This window comes from Pan paniscus, chromosome 8 (assembly GCF_029289425.2).
Source record: "Pan paniscus chromosome 8, NHGRI_mPanPan1-v2.0_pri, whole genome shotgun sequence".
Classification (NCBI taxonomy): domain Eukaryota; kingdom Metazoa; phylum Chordata; class Mammalia; order Primates; family Hominidae; genus Pan; species Pan paniscus.
In genome coordinates, this window is record NC_073257.2 from 75796995 (window position 1) to 75816862 (window position 19868).

At 38.0% G+C, this 19868-nt stretch overlaps 1 protein-coding gene across 1 annotated transcript in view; it reads left to right on the forward strand.

The window, feature by feature from the left end:
• REEP3 (receptor accessory protein 3) overlaps positions 1–14463 on the forward strand; it is a 105302-nt gene extending 90839 nt beyond the window's left edge. The window contains exons 6-8 of the mRNA XM_034930655.3: positions 92–239; positions 9531–9676; positions 10707–14463. Of these exons, the coding sequence (XP_034786546.1) occupies positions 92–239; positions 9531–9676; positions 10707–10763 (351 nt within the window). The 3' untranslated portion in view covers positions 10764–14463. The remainder of the gene's footprint in view (positions 1–91; positions 240–9530; positions 9677–10706) is intronic.
• Positions 14464–19868: the final 5405 nt, after the last annotated feature.

The following is a 19868-nucleotide window of genomic DNA, read 5'->3' on the forward strand; positions in this document are numbered from 1 at the left end:
TCTGAAGTTATCTTAATAAAATATTCAGGGATAGTTAAATGTAAGCATACTAAATATTTTTTCTTGGACCTATCACTTCTCTGTTAAATAGAGCCAAGGAGCAATAACTGAACGTTTAAGAAGCTTCAGTATGCATGATTTAACAACTATCCAAGGTGATGAGCCTGTGGGACAAAGACCATACCAACCTCTACCAGAAGCAAAAAAGAAAAGTAAACCAGCCCCCAGTGAATCAGCAGGTGTGCTTGTGCTTGTTTGTTTTAATATACGGTTCTTTTACATGGAAACAGGGAGGGGAACAACATACACTGGGGCCTGTCGGGGGGTGGGGCACAAGGAGAGGGAGAGCATTAGGACAAATACCTAATGCATACGGGGCTTAAAACCTAGATGATGGGTTGGTAGATGCAGCAAACCACCATGGCACATGTATACCTGTGTAACAAACCTGCGCATTCTGCACGTGTATCCTGGAACTTACAGTAAAATTAAAATATATATATATACACGTATATATATGATTCTTTCATAATTGGGCTTGTGGATAGTAAAATAATACATGATACATGATAACTATCTGAATGTAGGTAGACAAAATTTACTTCTAAGCTTATATTTTTTACTTTTACATTTAATCGTAGTTCTTTTTCTCTGAATTTTCTCTAAATTAGTACTTGCTAGGCCAGGCACAGTGACTCAGGCTGGGCACAGTGGCTCACACCATTAATCCCAGCACTTTGGGAGGCCGAGGTGGGCGGATCACGAGGTTAGGAGTTCAAGACCAGCCTGGCTAACATGGTGAAACTCCGTCTCTACTAACAATACAAAAAAAATTAGCTGGGCGTGGTGGCACATGCCTGTAATCTCAGCTACTTGGGAGGCTGAGGCAGGAGAATTGCTTGAACCTTGGAGGTGGAGGTTGCAGTGAGCTGAGATGGTGCCACTGCACTCCAGCCTGGGTAACAGAGTGAGACTTTATCTCAGGAAAAAAAAAAAGATTAGTACTTGCCTTTTGCTGATTCTGGAGATCATCTAGCTAACAAAGTAGCCTCTTTTGCTGCCATGAATTTTAGAAGCTGTAGGTGTGGTTACCAACACCTTCTCACCACCAGCACTAGTTCTAACCTGTAATCAATACTCTTTCTACTCGAACTGTGCACTGACATCTAAGAAGTTTTATAGTTGAACACTCTTTACTGTAAGTGCTGTGGACAAATAAGGATATTGACTCACAGATTAAAAGTTTTAAGCACGTGATAAAAGATGACTCAATTTGAAAATAAGATTACTCCCATGGAAAATGTGTTAAAATTACATATTCTAGTTCAAGAGCTAGCTTGTAGGCATATTCTAGTATAAATTATGAACATGTCATAGTTAATATATTCTAAAACTTTAAAAAACTATCATGATCTTAGAAACATACATATAAATTAGACACGGTTCCTTAGTCATTTTATCACATATAATAAGAAAGTTTTAATTCAAAGGCAAGGCTGAAAACAAAGATTTTCAAGACATTCCTTATTAATGTGTTAAGTCCATAAGGCACAGGGCTATTTTACTTTTTATTAAAAAAAGAAGTTTTCTTTTGAGAGAGATTGAAAATCATCTTTATAATTAAAATCAACTTGAAAAATAAAAATTAAAAAAACTGTTCCTTCTTAAAAAAGGAAAAATATCTCTGCAAAAAAAAAATTTTTTTTTTTATTAGCCGAGTATGGTAGTATTCACCGAGCTACTTGGGAGGCAGGTGGGAAAATCACTTGAGCCCAGGAAGTTGAGGCTGCAATGAGCCATGATCACACCACTGCACTCTAGCCTAGGTGACAGAGCAACACCCTTTCTCAGAAAAAAAAAAAAAGAAAAAGAAAAAATAATGAGCTTTCTTCCAAGAATGAATACCTTTACAAGTTGTGACTATTATCTAAGAGGTAATGATCAAGCATTGGCCATTGATTAAGGTAGTGATGCCTTTGAGAGAGAGGAACCATCAGTCTTAATAGTACATTAATAATGTAAAAGTAGTTCCTAATGTAGACATTTCCTTTTTTATTTTTATTTTTTTGTTTGTTTTTGTTGTTCATTTATTTATTTTGAGACAGGGTCTCACTCTGTCACCCAGGCTGGAGTGCGGTGGTACGATCTTGGCTCACTGCAGCTTTGACCTCCCAGGTTCAAGTGATTCTGTGTCAGCCTTCCGAGAAGCTGGGACTACAGGTGTGCACCACCATGCCCTGCTAATTTTTCCATTTTTTGTAGAGACGGGGCTTCACCATGTTACCCAGACTGGCCTCAAACTCCTGGGCTCAAGCAGTCTGTGTGTCTCGGCCTCCCAGAGTGCTGTGTGGGATTACAGGCATGTGCCACACTGCCTGGCCTTGGCATTTCTTAATATGCATTTAAAATTAGGTGGTCAGTCACAGTGGCTCACACCTGTAATCCCAGAACTTTGGGAGGCCGAGGCAGGCAGATTCCCTGAGGTTAGGAGTTCGAGACCAGCCTGGCCAACATGGTGAAACCCTGTCTCCACCAAAAATACAAAAATTAGCCAGGTGTGGTGGTGTATGCCTGCATTCCCAGCTACCCAGGAGGCTGAGGCAGGAGAATCGCTTGAACCCAGGAGGCAAAGGCTGCTGTGAGCCGAGATCGCGCCACTGCAGTCCAGCCTGGGTGACAGAGAGAGACTCCATCTCAAAAAAAAAAAAAATTAGGTATATTGATTTTGATTGGAGTCTGCTACATATATTATATTTTGCTGATTTAGACCAGCTATCTTAGACCAGAGTCCTTTATTAGCAGTTTATTCATAATCATACCCAAGGATTGGCTAAGAATTATATTCTAATTAGGTAAATAAAAACACGTTTATAAATATGAAAATTCGTAGTACTATTTTTATGGTACTCACCTATCAAAATTTTTTTTCTTTTTGAGATGGAGTCTATCTCTGTCACCGAGGCTGGTGTGCAGTGGCACGATCTCAGCTCACTGCAACCTCCGCCTCCCAAGTTCATGCAGTTCTCCTGCCTTAGCCTCCTGAGTATCTGGGATTAAAGGCGCGCACCACCACGCCTGGCTAATTTTTATATTTTTAGTAGAGACGGGGTTTCACCATGTTGGTCAGGCTGGTCTCGACCTCCTGACCTTGTGATCTGCCCACTTCAGCTTCCCAAAGTGCAGGGATTACAGGCGTGAGCCACTGTGCCTGGCCACCTACCAAATTTTATATCTATGACTGAAATATCTTAAAATATTGACCTGCTGTTTAGTTCTTAAATTTCAAATCATGAAATTAAATAAATTTTATAAAAATATGAAGTATGTGGTAGCAGTATAAGAAAGATATTTGTTCAGTTATGAAAGGTACTTGTTCAGAGTATAAATTCTGCCCAGTTTCCAATTTTTCTACAGAATGGTATGTATTCTGAGCCTTTCTTCCCTAAGGAAAAACTTTCATCAAAACTTTCTCTCTTGACCGTATTTTTAACAAAGCAGTATGGTTCTAGGACCGGAATAGGTGAAGAGAAGTTAAAAATAGATCGTCTAGATAGACACAAACCCAGGTGTACATGGAAATTTATCAAATGAGAAAGACTATCTTTCAAATTGGTGGAGGAAAGACAGATTATTTAATAAGTGATGCTAGGATAACTGTTAGACTGCTAGAAGGTGGAGTAGAGAATGAAGTTATATCTCTGCCTCAAATCTTAGATTAAAATAAATTCTTAAAAGATTAAGATTTAAGTATAAAAAAATTAAACTATATAATAGGAAGTCCCTGTGAATATTTTTATAATCTTCAGATAGATAAAATTTCTTAAGCATCATATCAAACCCAGAAAACAATGGAATAGTTTTTGAGATTTTCCTGCATAAAAAATAGATAAAACTATAATACAGGGGGAAAAAAACATAAAAAAGACAAACTACAAACTGTCAGAAATATTCCCATTATATGTTATAGGCAAAGGGTTCAGATTCAACAATCCAGTAACCCTTACAAACCAATTATTGTCAATGCTATCAAAGAATACAACTGTCAAGAAATATATGAAAGAGATTCTCAACCTCAGATAATCAAAAAATAGTAATAATAATAATTTTCGTTTGCCAGATTGGCCAAAAAAAAAAAAGTTTTTAATTAACAGTGCTCTGTGTTGGGAACTGTTTCAGTTATCTAGTTATCTATTGCTGCATAATAAGCCACCCCAAAACAGCGGCTTGAAACAATCATGGTCATTTATTTTGCTCACAGATCTGGGGGTGACTGGACTTGGCAAAGCAGTTCTTGCTCAGGGTCTCCTGCAGCTGTGGTCTGACAGCAGCTGGGCTAGAGTCATAATCTCAAAGAGAGCTCACACATCTGCTGTCTGAGCTGAAAAGAGTCAAGCAGCTGCTGGCTAGAATGGTTGGAGCCTCTCAGCCATCTCCCTCTATGTTCTCTCCATGTGGTCTCTAAGGGTGGTTGGACTTCTTACCTGGCAGCTGAAGGCTCCCAGGCCAGTGTGCCGAGAGAAACTTGCAGAAGTCCTAGAAGCAGCATCACTTCCGTCACATATTTTGTGGCGATTTGTTGAGGCAAGTACAAAGGCCTCTGAGATGTTAAGGGAAGGGAAGAGGAGTGTCAGAGAATCTGTAGACATGTTTTAAAACCACACAGCAAGCCTGTTGAGAAATACTCTTAGGCACTTTTTATGAGTTTAAAATGGAATAATCCTTTTGGATGACAATCTGGCAGTAATCATCATAATTTATTCCCTTTAGCTCAGCAAGAAACTTTTAAGAATATGTCATAAGGAAATAATCAGACAAGTGTTCAAAGATGTATTTACAAGAATGTTCATCTCGTTGTTTATAATAACAAATATTGGAATGAACCAAATGCCTAGGAGAAATGATTAAGCAAAAGGTGGTTTATTAGCTGTGAAACATAACAATGTCAGTCTATACTTAATGATATGAAAACATATCCAGATTGTAGGGAAAAAAAATAATAAGTAGATGATGAAATGGATTAATATACCTAATTTTTTAAATGTATATACATAAGAGAAAGTTTGGAAGGTTATTACTAAAATGGTAACAGTGTTTAGCCCTGAGTAGTGAGCTTTTTCGTTTGTTGTTGTTGTTTAAATTAACCTATTAATCTTAAAATCAGAAGTAAATCAGCCATACTCTTCATTTTGAAAAAATAAGGTATTCATTTTCGGGTTTTAAGTTAAACAGAAAATGTTTTTTTTGTTTGTTTTTGTTTTTGTTTTTTATATATTAATGGAGATGGGATCTCAGTATGTTGCCCACCTCTGCTTCCCTAAGTGCTAGGATTACAGGCATGAGTCACCAAGCCCAGCCAGAAAATGTATATTTTAATGAAAATATTTGACTTGATTCTAGTGTCTCCTCTCTCTTTGATTCAAGGATTGGTTTAATAAATTGCTAAATTAAACTTTTTTTTTTTTTTGAGGTAGAGTCTCACTCTGTCGCCCAGGCTGGAGTGCAGTGGCGCGATCTCAGCTCACTGCAGCCTCCACCTCCCAGGTTCAAGCAATTCTCTGCCTCAGCCTCCCGAGTAGCTGGGATTACAGGCACGTGCCACCACACCCAGCTAAGTTTTGTATTTTTAAGTAGAGATGGGGTTTTGCCATATTGGCCAGACTGGTCTCAAACTACTGGCCTCATGTCATCCACCCACCTCAGCCTCCCAAAGTGCTGGGATTACAGGCATGAGCCACCACACCCAGCCTAAACTTGTGGATTTCATTTCCCAATAAATTCTAAATTTGGCTCCTTGCTCTGTCCTCACTCTCTGTGGACTCTGTCATTTCTGACCTGCTATACTACAGTAACCTCCCCACTTACGCTTCCTTCCCTCAGCCTTATCCATTTCTGATTCATTTTCCAAAGCGCAAGAAGAATATTTTACAAAACCCAACTCTAATCATGTTACTCTTCTGCTTAAAACATTTCGTTACTCTTCTGCTTAAAACATTTCAATACTCTCCCCGAGCCTCCAGAGGCTTCATTGCTCTCTGACGAAGTCCAAACTAGATAGCATGGTGTATTAACTCCCCAGCCTTGTTCTCCCACTCCATCAAGTGCTAGCCATACAGAATCATGACTCTTTGAGGATTTAGCTTAGCCACCACCTCCTACAAGGCCTTCTCTCATAACCCACCCTTTCCAACCCACCCCATGCTGATTACATTCTCTTACTGTATGCCCTCTGGCACCTTGTCATTAGCTTATAGTATTTATTACAGTATCATAATGCCCATTACCGTCTGTTTCCCCTATTGGACTCTAAATTTTTTGAGGGTAGAAAAAGACAGCTGTGTCTTTTTCATCCTTGTATCCTCATAATTCAGCACACTGCCTCATTCATAATAGAATTTTAAAAATACTTGTGGAGTAATGAATCAATCCATCACTTTTCCTGAAGCTATAATTAGATAGCTAATAAGATTTTTTTTAGCTGGAATTAGGAAAAAAGAAAAGAATAAGATGTATAATCAGCTTTTGAATGAAATTCCAATTCCTAATCATACAAAATGAGAGGCAATTAAAATAGCAAGGACTGGGTTTGTTGAACTGTGCTCTTATGCTACATTTGTGGCCTTAGAGAAAGTGTTTATCACAGTTACTTCCTTTCTGACTTTTTCCTTGATTCCTCATTCTGTTTTACCATATTAGGATCAGGAATACTATATAAGCAAACATCAATAGGAAAAAAAATCTAGAAATGACAACCTAAACCTGAAGCCTGGTTTATTTTTCTCAATTATAAAATAAACATTTTTTTAAAATAAGAATTTGGCAAGTAAAAAAAGAAAAAATGAAAAAATTTAAAATCACCTGAAAGCTCACTTCCATGAGATTAATCCTTTCATTTATGTTTTTCCTTTGTTTGTTTCTATATGTACATTTTTTTTTCCACGCTTAATATTGCTTCAGGAGCTTTTTTCCAGGACCACTGATCCATCCCCTTCCTTGCCACACTGGCCTCCTTGCAGTTCTTCCAAGCAATCCCCAAGCCCTAGCTACTCTCCTCACTGCCTCTGTGCATGCTGTTTCTTCTACCCAGAACACACACACTTCCTTGGACCACTGCAAGAAAACAAAGGATCTTGGCCTAAATAAGGACTGATTCCACTTCCAAATCTCCTCTGACTTCTAGCCTAGAAGTCTAAGAACATAAAATTATACTTGACTAATATACAATGCAAGTTGCTTATGTTATTATGAGAGTAACAAGCTTATTAACAACTCTTTGTAGTTTGCTTAGTGTTTCTCAAATTATTCATGTCTTAGAAGAGCAGACCAATAAACATGTATTCAATTTTTTTAATATGTATATTTTTTGAAACAGGCTATAATGCAGTGGCATGATCACAGCTCACTGCAGCCTTGACTTCCCAGGCTCAGGTGATCCTCCTACCTCAGCCTTTGGAGGAGCTGGGACTACAGGTGCACAACATCATACCCGGCTAATTTTTGTATTTTTTGTAGAGAAAAGGTTTTACCATGTTGCCCAGGCTGATCTCAAACTCCTAAGCTCAAGCGAACCACCTGCCTTGACCTCCCAAAGTGCTGGCATTACAGGCATGAGCCACCAAGCCCACCCCAGTTTTATTTTTTATCACATGCACGGAATCTATCCCGTGCCTTCTCCTAAGCCTGGAAATCCTTCTACTCTTTTTTTTTTTTTTTAAGAGATGGAGTCTTGCTCTGTCACCCAAGCTGGAGTGCAGTGGTGCAATCTCAGCTCACTGCAACCTCCACCTCCTGGGTTCAAGTGATTCTCCTGCCTCAGCCTCCCAAGTAGCTGGGATTACAGGCTCCTGCCACCATGCCCAGCTAATTTCTGTGTTTTTAGTAGAGTCGGGTGTTTCACCATGTTGACCAGGCTGGTCTCGAACTCCTGACCTCAGGTGATCCGCCCACCTTGGCCTCCCGAAGTGCTGGGATTACAGGTGTGAGCCACTGCGCCTGGCTGTAAGTCCTTCCACTTTCTCCTCACCTGACAATTTAAGTATTTATGCTCCTTATGCTCCTTGTTTTTATTAAAGGAGAATTTATAACTTCATGGGGATTTCTTTCCTTCTTCTTTTTTTTTTTTTTTTTGAGATGGAGTCTCGCTCTGTCACCCAGGCTGGAGTGCAGTGGCACGATCTCAGCTCACTGCAAGCTCCGCCTCCCGGATTCATGCCATTCTCCTGCCCCAGCTTCCCGAGTAGCTGGGACTACAGGCGCCTGCCTCCATGCTTGGCTAATTTTTTTTGTATTTTCAGTAGAGACAGGGTTTCACCATGTTAGCCAGGACGGTCTTGATCTCCTGACCTCATGATCCACCCGCCTGGGCCTCCCAAAGTGCTGGGATTACAGGCGTGAACCACCATGCCCGGCCTCTTCATGGGGATTTCTAATCTCACCCCTTTCTTTATAACCTACTTAGTACTCTGGTTGTCTGAGACTTGGGCCCCTGTCTTGCTGTCTCCAGCATCCTCAGGCAGTGGTTCTCAAAGTGTGGACCACAGACCATGAGCACAAGCATTACCTGGGAACTTGTCAGAAATGCAGATTCTCAGCCCCACCTCAAATCTGCTGAATCAGAAATTCTGGGGTTGTCAGAACTTGTATTAACAGGTTCTCAAGGTAACTCTGACGTGCTCAAGTTTGAGAACCTCAGCTTCAGGGTTGGAAGAGTTTTTGTCCTTGAGGCCAAGCCTCAAGATGCTCTCAGACTTCCTGACAATAACCATCCTGACTGTGTGGATGTTTGCATATTGGCCCGTAGTAAGTCTTTATAGCTACACATAACAGCCTTCTAGCATACTCGCATGATCTCTCACTGATCTGCCTGATTCTATTTTCTTTGACTAGTATCTGTCACATAGTCTGTGGTACTTCTAATTACTGCAGCCTACCTGGCTGGGTTTTATCTCAGCAACTGCAATAGCAGCTAACATCCCCATCCTCATCACCTGCCCCCAGTGACCTTATTTTGCCCAAAGTTCTAGCCCCCTGGGGTCTTCCTCAATGCCTTAAGTAAACCCTACCATTCCCAGTCTTGACAAAAGATATGACACATAGAACGGAAAAGCCTTAATTCCTAATTCAAGGCAAAAGTGCAAATGACAGACTAAAACACAAATGCTTGGGTTGAATTCATGAAGAGGAGGAAAGGTGGGAAGAGACTTTTTGCTCTATATCTATTTATATTCTTGAATTTTTTAACAAGATGGTGTGTTACCTACTCAAAAATAAATTATTTTATAATTATTTTTAAAAATGCATAGTAAAAATAAGAATGATCAGGGAAAATTTCCTGGAGGAAATGAGTTATGAGTTTCACCTGGAATAGTGCGAGGCAAAGCTTAATGATAAAGGGCATGGAGCACATTCCAGATGCAAAAAGAGTAACTGGGGGAAATGCAAACCATACAAAGAACTGTACACAGATGGGTCAAAGAGCCGGCGCTGACTGGTGTCCTTTTACCAAAACATGCTGTTTTTGACAACTTGTTTAGGTTATGGAATTCCACTGAAAGACGGAGATGAGAAAACAGATGAAGAAGCAGAGGGGCCATATTCAGATGATGAGATGTTAACACACAAAGGGCTTCGAAGATCGCAAAGCATGAAATCAGTGAAAACCACCAAAGGCCGCAAAGAGGTTGGTTAAGTGTAGAGCTGTTTTCCTAATGATTAGTGAAGGATTTCCCTGCTGTGTTATCATTTAGGATATTAATGATCCATAAATGAAGGATTGGAATGGTAGAACAGCAGTTTGATTTTTGTTTTTGTTTTTTTTTTTTTAGTTTTTGGGGATAGAGCTTTTTTGCTTTGTCAACCAAATTGGAGTGCAGTGTGGCGTAATCACAGTTCACTCAAACTCCTGGGCTCAAGCAGTCCTCCCACCTCAATCTCCCAAGTAGCTGGAACTACAGGCACATGCCACCGCACCTGGCTAATTTTTTCATTTTTTGTAGAGACAGGGTTTCACCATGTTGCCCAGGCTGGTCTTGAACACCTGGCCTCAAGCAATCCTCTCGCCTCCGCCTCTCAAAGTGATGGGATTCCAGGCGTGAGCCACCTCACCTGGCCAGCAGTTTATATTTAAAATTCTTTATTCAGATCAATGTATCAGGATATCAGGAAATTTTGAAAATGATAAACTCTTAATCTTCTGCTATATGTAGAAAATGGCATTCTCATTTAGCAAATCACATAGTTCAAATACCCAGTCCCAGCCCTATGCATAAACAAAGAAAGCAATGAATAAAATTAACCACACAGTTTTGCTTTCAACTAATGCTACATGAAGATTAAATAGTAAACAGTTAACCATAATAACATATTGTCTTTATACCCAGAAAGCAGTGGAGGACTGTGAATGGCCTCTGATCATTGTAATCAATGTTCATTGACATTGTACTAAGCAAAACATAAATAATAGGATTAATGTTTTTATGTAACATTAATGTTTTTATGTTATTAGTAATAATCTGTAACATATATCTAAATATTACCAACTACATTTTTTATGAGTTTATAAGTAGTGCTGTCTTATATACATTTATTAAGAGAATTCATTCTTTATATCAAAAAGGTAAAAAAATTACTATGATTATGAACTATTAAATCTGATGTAATTTTTTAAAGTAATCATCTAATTCTTAATAATAAAACATTTCTCTCTTCAGGTGCGGTATGGGTCACTAAAATACAAAGTGAAGAAACGACCACAAGTGTATTTTTAGTCATCTACACATCAAATATCCCAAGACAGATTATGCTAAATACATCGACTTCATCTTCTAACATGATATATTCAGGATTTACACATTAAAATGATTATTTACATTGTGGCAGTGATGGGGTTTACTTTCATGAATTTAAATTGTTTTTATTTCTGTAACAATTGCTTCCAAATATTGACTACTAAAGGCAGTTCTGCAAGATGTACTAAATATGTATATTAGAAATTATAGAAAATCATGTTGTCCGTTTTCAAATTCATCAACAGCCTAGAGTGCCTGAGATACAAGATGAAACACAAATCCACAGTATACTTGAAAGGAGCCTTTTTACGGTTCAGGATAAATCAGCCTTTGTGATGTACTGTGTTTACCTCCTTTTGTGTTGTATCTGGTAATTAAATAGGCCTCAGATCCAGCAGTGACATAACAAGGACATAATGTAAGATAATAAAGTAGGTTTTATATATTCTTTAAATTTTTACTTATATAATACTTTCTAGTTTTTCCACCATCAGCTGAAAGTTTTTGAAACAAATATTTGAAAACCAGGTATCCACACATAGCACTTTTATTCCTGACTAGTTTTGCACACTTGAAAATTGTTTACTTATTTTACAACTGTTTTACTGATGCTATCTTTATTGTTTTTGCCGTATTCTGACATGTCAAATCTATGCCTTGAATTATATCATCTCTTTTCCTGTGGGTTTCATTTGTTAAATTCATTGGATTTTAATAATATAAAAGTATAGCTAATTGTTCAGTTTTAACTATTTTTAATTATCTTCTTAACAAATAAGAAGTTGCTTTAAACATTAACCAATTTTCTATATTTAGCTATACAGAGTAATTGAACTTAACATGTTTTTGTCAACACCAATTACATTTTCAGCTTTTAAAAATGGTAGCTTTTGTGAAATAGAATCAGTGACCAGTATAGCACTTAGATCCCTTCTAACTCATATAATTTTTCTCAGCCAATCCATTCACAAGTTTGGCATTGATATGTGCTGCTAGTTTATAAACTGGCATTGACGAAAATCATTTGAATCTCTTCTGGCTGAGATAATTTGCCAATGCAAAATACAGTTGTCATTAATCCTGCACATTAGAAATTATTAGAAACATATTACTTTTTAACTTTAAATCTCAAAGAGATTTTGAGTTATTGAATTCTTAAGGCTTTCTTAGCTTGAACTGATAACTATGCATTATGAACCCTAAGTCAATATATTTTTGGTGGTTTTAGTGATCAGTAATCAAATTTGTACTTATTATGCTTGTTCAGGTAATTTACTTGACTGTTCTATTTGTTTGTCCAAAAGATAAAATGATGAGAGAGATTCGAGAGGTCTTTGATCTGTCTCCCTTTTAAGAAATGAAGCCAGCTGGTAATGTATATTCAGGACTTCCTCAGAGTATTGGCCAAGAACATAATGTTTACACAGGAGTACCTTGGTATAATGCATACATTGTCTCATGATAATAGTCATAAAATATTTTATGGATTATTTCACATTCTTCATATATAACAAGTAAAATTAATTCAGTTTTCTTCTCCCAACGTTTAATTCTGAATAACTCTATCTACTTTACCCTAATTTTTAGCCTCTTAATTTCTGGAAGGACTCTAATTTCTATTCCAAATTCCTATGAATTCTAATTGTAAATTATCAGAAGAGAGTTTTATTTATATGACCTGGTACTAGACTTCTTAATATAACTGTTACACTGTCCTTGTCTTTCCTACTCAAAGACAGTATCATCTGAAGTTGCCTAATAAGGTCATGTGAGTCAAGAACTTTATCTGTGGGAGCTGATTTGCACCATTTTATCTTTTTTTTTTTTTTTTTTTTTTTTTTTGAGACGGAGTCTTGCTCTGTCGCCAGGCTGGAGTGCAGTGGCGCGATCTCGGCTCACTGCAACCTCTGCCTCCCAGGTTCGAGCGATTCTTCTGCCTCGGCCTCCCGAGTAACTGGGTCTACAGGCCCGTGCTACCACGCCCAGCTAATTTTTGTCTTTTTAGTAGAGACAGGGTTTAACCATGTTGCCCAGGATGGTCTCCATCTCTTGACCTCGTGATCCGCCCGCCTCGGCCTCCCAAACTTCTGGGATTACAGGCGTGAGCCACCGCACCCAGCCACCATTTTATCTCTTTAAAGTCTGGTCCCAGTATTAAACCTATTCTTTAGTAAACTCATATTACTGTTCTAAATTGAAGAAATTATTTATTACTCTGTACTTCTAGACTCAAAATTCTTTATCAAAGATAGTCTCAAAGAGGTAGTACAAGTCCTGTTTAACTGCACTTTTTCACATTCACAGTGCTTCCTCTGATATCTTTCCTTACCTCATTATACACTGTTGATATAATTTTACCCTTCTTTCTCTTCTACATTTCTTAAATTTTGGTTCTTTTCCTGTACATGTGTTTTGGCGGGGCCCTTTTCTTTGAACTTTGTCTAATTAGCCTGTACATTTTTGTTTCTTTTAAGGTAGAACAGATCTTTTTTTGTTTCTCCTTTTAAGTCTACTGGTTTTAAAAGAGGTAAATGTATCCATAGACCACAGTGCCTTGCTTTTTCCTCTGCCAGCACATGGAGCACGGGATTAGATGCACAAACCTATTTAGGGAACTATTGTGGTAGATGTTTGAGTTTATACAGAAATTGCAGCTGGTATTTTATTTTGCTGTACATTTACTCAACTTGTCCATTAGTATTTAACTATTTCCAGAGTTTGTTTAGGAGTAAGAATTGACCCATTCTTTAGTTTACCATATTTTTTCCTGGTATAAAAAGGAGCCAGAAATAAGCCTTATTGCTAAATAATTAATTATGTAAGCCCACCTAGGTCCTGCATAAGATCCCCCTCACATACTTCACAATATATATATATGTGTGTGTGTGTGTGTGTGTATTTGGCTAAAAAATTATACTGCCAAAATTACTGATTATAAATACTTGACTACACTGATTGATGGGACAAAATGATTAAAGTATTTTCAGGGATCTTATTCCATATGTCACCACCAAAGATTTCTACAGTGTTATAAAGTATATAAATATTCCAAATTTCTGTGGTTAAATATTTTTTCTTTTTTTTCCTTTTTTAGAATAACACAGTCTGTGCTTTCCAAAAATGCTTGAACTTTTATGTTGTTAAGAAATATATAATGATATCTTACATTAAGCATGAGTCTAATTTGTATTTTTAATTGGGATGGACTAAATTTTCATTTGATTATCAGGAAAATTAAGGAGTTAAATATTTAAAAGCAATTTTCTGTGTTTTCTTCTTTGTAAGTTGACTCATTTGTGAAACAATTAGGCAATTTTTGAGAAGATCATTGTTATTGTGGTTTGCAGTATATATTTCTTAGTAAATATCACTTAAGATTAAATTTTTCAGAAAGAAAATTATAGCTTTTTTCCCAAAATATTTTGAAGATTTAATCTTTTTGTAGTATGCTACAGATTTAATGTATATTAACTCTTTTTTAAGACATTGACCATGACTTAACATTTTGTCTTCTAACACCTTTTAAATCTATGTACTTTAATAGTTAAGAGAAAATAAGTTTGCAGATTTTTAATAATCTGTTTGTAAAAGGCTATCTCTAAGCCTAGTATGTGGGTAATTTTACAGGTGTGTTTTTTGATAACTTTAATATAAAATAAACTCATTTTATTTGTGGCAATTCGCGTTTCTTTTTTTATGCCAGAGTACATATGTTGGATTCCATGAACTGGTATTACTTATTATTATGTGTTGATTAAATATATGCACACACTTAGGATTACAGATCACAGAGCAAATTATGAAAATCATAAACATTCTGGTATGGTCGTCCATAGGATTATGAAAAAGAAATACTGAATTGTTAAATTTGGATGTTAGAAAGGGAAGATAGGAAAAACAATGAGTACAGAAATCCTCACCATCAATTTGGATGGGTTAACTGTCTCAGGCATAAAATGTAACACAAAATTCAGATTTATGTATCCTGGAAATGTTCTGGGGTTCCATCTGTTTTAAAGTTAGACGTCTGTCTGCCTCACATTTAAGCTTTAGAGAGAAATCCTATGTTTTAAGAAGTTTCTTTGTGTTACTTCATTATGACACATAATGCGTGTTAAGGTCTTTCTAGATAGCATTTTAAATGGAATTATTTTCATTTTCATTATGAGGTATATACTTGTAATGATCTAAAGAGGTTAGAAATATAAATAAAAATTCAAAAGAACACAATATATGAACGGCATTTTTTTTCAGTGTTTTAGTCTCCCTTTAAATCGTTCACTGTTCTGAAAAAAGAGATTTACAAAACAAACATCATGTCAGAGGCTGATGAATTGTTCCCTGGGAAAACATTCTACCCCTTTACCTACTCATCAGTATTTTAGTCTTAAAACACTCTCCTTATGGTCTGTCCTTGGTAACGTTTTTTAAACTGCTTTTTATAAGACAATGCTTTGAATTGAAATTTTAAAGCACAGGATTGATAATTGTCTATAAGTGTAAATTACTAAAGGACAAAAGCAGGAAAGTCACCATGTGTACTGTTTACCTTACAATCCCAGATTAAGAGAGAAAAAGGCAAGCGTGTTATTTTGGCATTATGTGCAAATCAAATCAGCATCTATTTTTTTTTTTAATTCAAAAATATCCACTGATTACCTGCTTCTTATGAGAGCACTGTTAGGTTTCTGCACAATGCTTATATCCAAGTAAAGTAGCATAGAATTAATTTAAGGGAAATAATTCTTGCTCTTAATAAAATGAATTCACCATTACCAACCAAATCAATGTTTGGATTATTTGAGTATTATTTATTCTAGAATTTATTCTTGGCTATTGAATAATTCATGTGGTTCTCTCAGAGCAGTTTTTGTTTTTTAATTATTGGTTCCCTTCCCCTACCTCTTACATCCAATACATTGATAAGTTGTTTTGGCTGTCTTATCTCCAAAATACATCCTGAATCTGACCATCTCACTCTTGAAACCTTACTACATTTTCAGTAGCCTTGCAAATTTTTCAAGGTGACTTTTAACCTTGAGTCCCTTAGGACTGCCACAGTTTCTTATATTTTCAACCGGTGCCTTGGGGAATACTCATAAAAAGAAAGTTGTGAAGGGAGAGAACAGGATCAGATGCTTTTGCACATCAGTCTTGTGTTTTTCTCTTCCAATCACTGTTTAATGCTGAGATTTGGAAAAAGATGCGTGAGGAGAGTTAATGAAGCCAGGTTAGAATATCTGGCTGAATTCTAATGTGTTTTGACAGGATGTTAAACTACTGGGAAACATGGGGTATATGTGGGCATTTCCCCCATGGCAATGCTAAGCATAATTTAAGTCACTCTCAATTTGAGGGCTACAATAGATATGGTAGTGCCAAGAGTCAATAGTAAGTATCTGAATTAGTCAGGGTTCTCCAAAGAAAAAGAACAAATAAGATATGTAGAGAAAGATTTATTTCAAGGGATTGACTGGTGATTGTGGACACTGGCAAGTTCAAAATCTACAGGTTGGGCCAATACACCAGAGACCCAAGGAAGAGCTGATGTTTCAAGTACAAAGGTAATTCTGCTGGTAGAATTCTCCCTTCACCGTTGGATGAGGCTCATCCACATTATGGAGAGTAATCTGTTTTACTCAAAGTCTACTGACTTAAACGCTAATTACATCTAGAAAATACCTTTACAGCAACATAGACTACTGTTTGATCAAATGCCTGGGTACCATGGCCTAGCCAAATTTGACACATAAAATTAACTATCACAGTATCCTTAAAATTAAATTCCAAAAGCTAGGCGTGGTGGCTCACGCCTGTAATCCTAGCACTTTGGGAGGCCAAGGTGAGTGGGTCACTCGAGGCCAGGAGTTCAATACCAGCCTGGGCAACATGGCAAAACCCCATCTCTATGAAAAAATAAAAAAATTAGCTGGGTGTCGTGGCACATGCCCATATTCCCAGCTAATTGGGGGGCTAAGCTGGGAGGATTGCTTAAACCTTGGGAGGTCAAGGCTGCAGTGAGCTGAGATTGTGCTGCACTCCAGCCTGGGTGACAAAGTGAGACCTTGTCTCAAAAAAAAAAAAAAAAAATTCCAAAAGAAACTCCACTTCAAAATATAGTCATAAATTCAGTATGTAGAAATTATAAATATTTTATTTATCTTGTAAAGAAAGGGGATGTTGTAGCACGTGATGTATTTGGAAGAAGAATTAATACTTTACAAGGCTTGTGTTGCCCCTTACATTCAGTTGTGATAACCAACAGTAGTATATGTTTGTTTTCACACTTTGCGAAGAGGCGTCATCCCGATTTTACAAATACGCAGAGACTCATCAGTGACCAACCTGTGACTGGGTGCAGTGGCTCATGCCTGTAATCCCAACACTTTGGGAGGCTGAGGCGGGCAGATCACTTGAGCACAGTTTGAGACCAGCCTGGGCAACATGGCAAAACCCCGTCTCTATAAAAAATACAAAAATTAGCTGGACGTGGTGGCTGGCGCACACCTATAGTCCCAGCTATTTGCGGGGCTGAGGCAAGAGGATCGCTTGAGCCCGGGAAATTGAGGCTACAATGAGCTGTGACTGCACCACCACACTTCAGCCTAGGTGACACAGTGAGATGCTGTCTCAAAAACAAAAACAACAGTGACCAACCTACGACCCAAGCAACCGCAATGTTTGTGACTTCGGACTCTGTTGTTAATTCCGTCACAGTTGGTTGTCTTAGAGATCACAGAATACTTGGAAAGTTAACATGGAAATGATTCCTTCCATACATGTATTATATAATACAAAAGTTTCAGATTATCAGAATGTTAAATGAAGTAAAGTTGTTAAGTCATTGGAAGTTAATGGATTTGGTTTCAAGAGTAGCTTTAGTACAAAGAGAAAGGATGCTTTTAAAGTGAATAGAAAAAAATGAAGACAAATAATTTACTATCAGTTATGGACTAAGACAAACAGGAAGAATCTGAAGAGTGGATGCAGCTGAAACAGGAGGAGTATCCTCTCAGGAAGTGCTTTCCTTCCTTCCTCTCCTTTCCACCAACATTTGTTCCACGGCTTCCTCTCTTCAAACCACACCTTGTAAACCCTTTTATGTGCTCTGTTCACAACAAGAAGAATTTCATGTGCTGTTCCATACTGGGTTTTAACTAATAAAATGCACACACACACACACACAAAAGGCCAAATGCCTTTTTACACAGGAGATTTAACTTTATTCAGTCTTTAAGCTGAAAGCAAGTACAGTTAGGATATATAGCAGGCGACAGTTTCCATATGTTCTAGGAAAGTGGAGCTGTATTATTTATAGTTTACAACATGTTGTATAAAATTAAAGCTAGCAAGGGGGCTCCCAGGGAGGTAAATTAAACAAAGAAGGGAAGACTTAGAGAACTCTATTTTGCTATAATCAGAGAACATGCCTATAAGAAAGCACTAAAAAAAATAATATTTAACATTAAGCAATATGCAAAAGTACTTGGGGTGTTTACAATAGCTTAAATTCTAAAAAAGGACATTGAAGACTGAGAAGGGGAAAAACACCTTAATTTTGTAATCTTAATAGAAAGAAAAATGTGTCTTAAAAGGAGGAGTAAATAAATGTCATTAAAAAGGTGTATCTTCCAAAGTGCAAAGACACGTTACAAGAAATCAGGTTGCTCTTTGACCCACCAGTCTCAAAGCACATTAGACTGCAGCAAGTAATAATTGCTTCCTCATTTAGATTAGACAATGAGTGCTCTCTGCAAGCTGCTCTCCTCTAAATAGATTGTAGAGAGTAATTGAAACAAGTTATATGGGGAAGTGGAGTGACCGATTCCTCAAAGTGTGGGAGCAGAGCTATGGTAACCTCTTGAGCCTGGCCTTCATCCTGTTCCTATTTAGGGAATCCGCGGGGCAGCCAGTGTTGAGTACAGTCTGCAGTTCGCCGGCTTTATTGTTCAGACTTGAAGGGAAGGTCACATGCCCTCTTTGACAGAGAGGTTTATGGGCTCTCTCTAATTAGCAGCACCCTCCACCAGACAGACTGTTGGCCACTTTCCAAGAACGGGACTTGGTAGCGGCCACTGATGAAGGAGAAAACAAGGTTATTTACCCTGCGACTGTAATTCTTGGCACAAGTTCTCCCTTTACACTCAGACACGTTTTTTCTTTTGTTCCAACTTGCCTTTGGAATCCTGATTAGGGCGTTAAGAGAGGGAAATGCAGCTATATATTTAGTGGTGTAAGCAACCCATATGTTGGCCTCAGATACTTTTGACTATTCTAAGACCTCATACCAAAAGAGAGAGAGAGAAAGAAAAAGGAAAACGAAAAGGGCAGCGTAGTCGAGCGTTGCTTGCAAATGTAACTGCTTAAGCACATGCCCACACACAACTCCAGAAAAGGAAGTTTAATTTGCAACATCTATAAAATAACGACAGTTGTATGGTAGGACACAGAAATCCCAGCGGTAAAGTGTGATTGGGCTTAGCTATTATTGGAGTGTTAAAAGAGTACCGGGAATATATTTGGCTTGTCCTGTTCTGTTGGTTCTGTAGGCCGGTGGATTAAGCTGATAGAAATGCTTTTTGGTTGATTTAAACCAGATGCTCCGACTATTTTTGTCCCGTTTGCAGGCGCAGAAGCTCTGCATAAGGCAATACTGCCCCCCTCGGCCGACCGCCAACTGCAAGGCGTAGGAGCCTGCTCTCCACTAGCCACCTCGGCCATAAAACCCTTTCAAGTCCCTATTATTATTCCAGGCACATTCCAAGGGGATTGAGTCACAGAGTTCACTTGGCTTTTCTCCTGCCCTGAACTGCCTGTACCAGGTGGAATACGACTCTCAACTTCAAATATGGAATCCAAAAGCAGTCAAAGAGCCCTTTAGAGCAAGCCCCAGATGCGAACTCTACTGCCACTTCTCCCCCTCCCCCAACTGGGGTTTGCTGGCTGCGCAGCTGTAGTCCCACGCCAGCACTAAGGTCGCCTGGTCGACAAATGAGGGTTTTCTTTGGGGCATCCTGTAGAGCTGTCCTATTTTCTCTACCACTTTGAGGAGCCCCAAGGGCTGCTTGGCGGCGAGGCACAGAC